The sequence below is a fragment of the Epinephelus moara genome, chromosome 12 (genome assembly GCF_006386435.1).
Source record: "Epinephelus moara isolate mb chromosome 12, YSFRI_EMoa_1.0, whole genome shotgun sequence".
NCBI lineage: Eukaryota > Metazoa > Chordata > Actinopteri > Perciformes > Serranidae > Epinephelus > Epinephelus moara.
Genome location: NC_065517.1, coordinates 26713337 through 26719113, shown reverse-complemented (window position 1 = coordinate 26719113; position 5777 = coordinate 26713337). Strand labels below are relative to the sequence as shown.

The window sequence follows — 5777 nt, the reverse complement described above, 5'->3', positions numbered from 1 at the left end:
ATTATGGCGTCTCCAGCTCTGTGCCAACCTATCAGACAATCAAAGATGTCAGCTTTACTATTTTCTATACTATTAGGCATTTTCTGTGCGGAGGAACTTTTTCAAGCTTCTAAGGACATAGTTCTTAGAAGGCCCCTTTTTGTTGCGTTCGCACCGTAAGAACTAGGAATGATCGAAGAGGAAATATAACACTAAATGTGAAGCTGAAATGGGAAAAAGAACTAGTCGTGAATATTATAGAAGATGGTTGCATATTTAGAGAACACAACAGTCAACAACATCCTCTCACACTGTTGGAAGAATATAGATTCTGTATTACACCACAGATTAAAAGCAAATACTATTTATATGGCTATTATCAAAATTTTGGGCTATGATGTACCTAGATCATACATGGTATTGTACATAGGCAGTATGATAGTAGGAACTGTGTTAAGAGAAGACAGATACCTCCTGAAAATCTTATTTGAAGCCTGTAAAAAGGCCATCATGAAGAGATGGTACAAGGAAGAACCACCAACACAAGATGAATGGCTGAAATTTGTGAATTAAATATATGATATGCAACTATTAACTCATAGGATAAGGACTCAAGAGGAGAGATGACGAGAGAAATGGACAATGTTTGCATATCAACGACAAGATGAAAGATTGAGTCACTGACTATGTCACAGGGATAGACTGTAAAAACGTTAATCTTTGAAAGGCATTTTGGGAGCCATTTTTAAGCTCCTATTTTAGAGTAGTGCAAGAGGAACACAAACACACACACATACTCATGAGTTGAGGGACTGTTGCAGCAGCGTCCACGGCTCTGCGTTCTGCTGCTTCACACTCTGAGTCTGAGGGATGAGCTCAGAGATCTCCGTCAGGACCGCACTGGAAACAAAGACAAAACATTTGAGTGCAGATAGATGTTTTTGTGTGTGTGTGTGTGTGTGGTTGTTAATCGTTCGTACTGCTTTAGTCTGCATCGTCCCAGAGTTTCACTTTGCTCTCATAGATGATATTGCCCATGCTCTTCCAGTAGGCCTTACTCTCTGAAGTATGCCGGCCTGCAACATGAAAGATGCGATGTTGGCGGGCGGCACTCTCCCTTAGAAGCACCAGAAACACATTAGCATGACTAATGTATAACATAATTTCATGTTGAAATCTCACAGACAGTCCAGATAACAACCGTAACACAGCCTCTGTTGGCATGAACATACAAACATGATGGAGACTAATTCATGAGTGTAACCGTGGTCTTACTTTGACCTCCTGTGCTGCTGGAGGAAACTTTTTAGAGCGGGCACCACGTGGTTAGGAGCAATGAGTCCAGAGGTCGGATGTGTCGCACCCAACTCAGCAGAAACATCCTGCAGGCAGACAAAACACACAAAGAATAATTGTCTCATTTCATTTGTCTTGTTTATCAAAGACTCAAGGACGTATTTTGCACAAGCATCCATTCTCTGCATCTCTTTCCCTCCTCACCTCCGTCTGCTCTCTCTGCTGCCGTTCATACTTTAATAAGAAATGAGCCAACCTGGGCACGTCCTGCTCTCCAAGGCCAAGAGTCTGGAGGAGAAAACAATATGTCTGGTTGTTGAGTATCTGCTCCATACAGTCCAACTACACACTGATGCATTACACTGCATGAACTCACACAGAGGAGGGAGTCCATTTTCACAACGGTCTGTTTCTCCTTCTCCAGAGGAGCCAGCAGGGTCAGGAGTTTATCGTCCATCAGGAAGTGCTGAGACAGAAGGAAGGGAAACTTTGAGTTGAAGATGCTCGTCACATAATTTCATGGATGATTGAAAACAATGATCGGAGGAGCCCGAATCTGTTTCAACATGAAATTAGCTCAACTGACATTTGGTTTCACATGACACAGACAGCAGGCTCTCAGATGAAAGTGCAGAGTTAATGCGACCTATCCACCTCCCCTCCAGGCACCCTCTGCAACTTTTCTCTGTAACATTTCGAAACGGTTTTGCCATGTTGCGAATCACTGGTCTGACCTGAGCTTTATGGGGGTTATGTGCCATGCTATTACTTGACCAGGAGAAGTTACATCCTGGTGTCTTGTCATCACTGTGACAGCAAGAGACTTTAGACTGTTCAATTTAGTCGGTGATTCAATTAAAGTAGTGATGAATCACCAAATCATACATCAATCATTCATTTTCCGCAACCAATTATTCAGTTAGGGGTCATGGGGGGGCTGGAGCCTATCCCAGTTGACATTGGGCGAGAGGCAGGGTACACCCTGGACAGGTCACCAGACTATCACAGGGCTGACACATAGAGACAGACAACCATTCACACTCACATTCACACCTACGGCCAATTTAGAGTCACTAATTAACCTGCATGTCTTTTGACTGTGGGAGGAAGCCGGAGTACCTGGAGAAAACCCATGGTGACACGGGGAGAACATGCTAACTCCACACAGAAGGGCTCCCTTACTTCAGGTTCGAACCAAGAACCCTCTGGCTATGAGGTGACAATGCTAACCACTGCACCACCACGCCAAAGATGAATAATGAACTAGCTTCTCACCGCCTCATCACACAGCAGCTCCATCACTTTCCTCTGTGTCTCCGTGGACAGCTCCCCTTCCTCCACCTCTGCATCGCCCTCACTCTTCACTCTGTCCGTCTCTGCTCCTGCTGAGTGCCTGCATCACGTGGAGGAGGGGTTATAGTGTAAAGAAAGAGACGAAGAAAGTGAAGAAGAAGAAAAAGAAAGAGTGGAAGAAGAAGATGATGATGAAGTAGAAGAGGAAGCAGAAGGTGAAAAAGAAGAAGAATCAGAAGAAGAAGGCGTAGAAGATGAAGAGGCAGAAGAATCAGAAGAAGACAAAGAAGAAGTAGAGGAAGACGAAGGAGAAGAGAATCAGATGGAGAAGTAGAAGTAGTAGAAGAAGACGTAGAAGAAGAATAGGAAGAAGAAGCAGAAGAAGAAGAAGAAGAAGAACTAGATTCAGTCATGCATTATGTCAGTGATATTTAATTATGACTCACTTGATTTGCCTCTGTATGCTTCATGTTAACGGTCTCTGCTAACTGGAGCACTCAGTAATCAGGTTTTGAAAGCTAGCTGACTTACCCGCTCTCAGGCTCTTGATTTTCGGACACAGAGGCTTCAGACGCCTCTTTTGGATCCTTACAAACTTCCGCCATATTAAGATTTGTTGTTGTGTAAAATCTATCGATAGAAACAGTTAAATATTATAGTAATAATGATAGCAAAAAAGCAGCAGGCACAGATATATCTCTGTGGCAGCAGGTTCGTGTGGCTGCGGTCTGTTTCATAAACGTTGCTATGGCGACAGTAACTAGAATGACCAGTGCTGCCTTCAAGTACTTCTCGTAAGCTCGAAATTTTAAGATAATGTGCAAAAAAGGTGTTTTATAAACAACAAAAACTACACATTTAAATTTGATTGTATCTATATTTCACTGTCAGTGCCCTCTAAGTCTGATCCAGACTTTAATATAGGGTGAAATCACGTAATTTGAGACACATTTTGGGAGATTAACAAGAAAACCATCTAAAACTCTTAAAACTAAATTGAGTGCTACTTTCATAACTTGTTATGGTCCTCTTCTATATTTCTATAAGGAAACGGTGTTGCCAGCTAAAGTAATTTATAAACTTTGGGCGGTCAATCACATGAAGAACTCCTACCTCACTCCAATGACCTGCTCAGGTAAAGTGGTATAGCTGGTAAGATAACAGGGGACAGTCATGTTTATTTATTTCTTTAATGGTTAAATCAATTTATCACTTCAATCATTATTTAGTTAAATCATTAATGCAACCTGTGGCTGGTCATTTAAGAAGATTATCCAACTTTTCTGCCATGATTTCTCTGTTCTGTGCCTATTTCTTTGGTGTCATACTGTCTACAATTATAGCTCATTATGGAATATTGTGGTTGACATGGACTCCCTGCGTCATCTTTAATATTATTATATTAAATTATATTATATTATATTATATTATATCACAATAATTCCCTTCAATATGACAGGATGGCACACAGTAGCATAAGTCATGATTTTATGGCACCTACGCCCAAAACTATGCTGGTTTCACTTCCGGAAAATGTCCAATTTCAGCTTTTTTTTTGTCTCAATTTACCTGAATGTGTGTGGTCCATGTTTGTGTCTCATACTGAAGCTGTATTGAATAACTGCAGCATTGAAAAAGTTTACAGACAACTGTCTGTAGATTTTTATTTTATTTTATTTTATTTTATTTTATTTTATTTCATTATGTTTTGTTTTGTTTTGTTTTAAAAGAGGGGGCAGTGACCATGTCTTTTGATCACTATGTGTTTTAATTACTGTTTTGTTTTTGTTTTTTGTTGTTGTCCTGTTAAACACATTAATTTAAAAATGTACTTTTACTTTTTACAATTTACTTTTGCATTATAATGTTGACATAATGTTTTATTAGTTGCACTTTAAAACTGTACTTTTCCCTGTTTATGCTTTACACCACCTTGTACTATGCATACTGGCACTACTGCGTTCAAGTACTGTCATGCCAATAAAGCCTCTTTGAATCTGAAGTGAATGGATGTATCATATATGGTTTGGTGCTGTCATCTAGTGGCAACACCAAACTTCAGAGTGGCCATTATAAGGTCTTCACCTCCAAGGCAAGTTTTGGACTCCCTGCACAGCACCAGTATTGTCAGTTTTCATTTAATTATTGACACTTAATTGGCAATGCTCTATATAATGATTATTAAGGCATCTGAGTCCAGAAACAGGCACATTACCTCACAGCATATTACAGAAGAGGTACATATTTACATTTAGAGTGGGGAAAGGTATCATTAAGCATTGCACCCTTACTTTTAAACAAAAAAAGAGGCATGTCGATTAACTATACTTTTAATGTTATATTGTGAAGCTGACTGTAGGTGGCGCTACTGTCTCATGATCAAAATTCTCCTCAGTTACCACAAACTAATTTCCTGAAACATTTTATTTTTGAGGAGATGCATGTTTCATACATATGCAGATTTAGTGTCCATGGCTCGCTGTCATGTGCTGTTCACAAACAAAATCCAGACTTTATAATTCACACACACACACACACACACACACACACTCCAGACTGCTGATAAATGTCTTCTCAAGCTGATGGCAAGATGGGCACTTGTCCACACAAACAAACCCACACATGGGTCAGATGTTCCTGCCCTCAGGAGTGCCCCCTACCCTTCCTGCCTGTTGGCAGCTCTCATGCTCGCCCTCACCCCCCACCGCACCTCGCCGCTCTTTTGGCCTCAAGTGGCCTCCGTTGCTGCTGAGCCACAAGGGATGTAAGTCAGCCAGCAAAGGTTTCTGACATATGATCCAGCATCTGTGATGTCACCAACAGCTGACTTGTCATAAGACCTTTGTGAAAGAGGGGAGAGGTGGGGGGGGGACGTAAGGGATGAATGAGGAGAAGGCCTTACTTTCAACAGACCCTTAGCTGGAACGCTGAGTGCTTTTGCATCAAGCTGCAGAGATTACAAACTGAATGACTGCCATTAGAGAGTGATTCTATAATCTATTATAATACCATAAGCTAGGGATTGACAGACTTTGACCCCACTCGCAGGTGTATAATAAGCCCCATTCACTCTGCATATGCTCTCTGAGAGAGGGTGCATGTGTGTGTGTCTGCTAATTCCTACCCCCAGGGGCATATGTTTACTCCTTCTACAACAAAGCATCATATTCATTGCTCAGGGGTTGAGAGGTGCATAATCTAAGCCTAAC

General features: G+C 41.2%; 1 protein-coding gene across 3 annotated transcripts; it reads right to left on the bottom strand.

Annotated features, from left to right (window-relative positions):
• LOC126398610 (dynein regulatory complex protein 1-like) lies at positions 1-3299 on the bottom strand. 3 transcript variants are annotated; one of them, XR_007570793.1, is made up of 8 exons: positions 3100-3299; positions 2551-2668; positions 1652-1741; positions 1480-1563; positions 1255-1361; positions 960-1096; positions 777-879; positions 1-28 (listed from the first exon to the last, which is right to left on the bottom strand). XR_007570793.1 is itself a non-coding variant. In XM_050058093.1 (7 exons), exons 1-6 carry the CDS (start codon positions 3171-3173, stop codon positions 964-966), a joined length of 606 nt encoding a protein of 201 aa, XP_049914050.1. In that variant the 5' UTR covers positions 3174-3299; the 3' UTR covers positions 35-879; positions 960-963. The 3 variants fall into 3 exon arrangements, 1 of the variants encoding a protein (XP_049914050.1); XR_007570794.1 differs by lacking the exon at positions 1-28 and having other exon boundaries at positions 35-879; positions 960-1055; XM_050058093.1 differs by lacking the exon at positions 1-28 and having other exon boundaries at positions 35-879.
• Positions 3300-5777: the final 2478 nt, after the last annotated feature.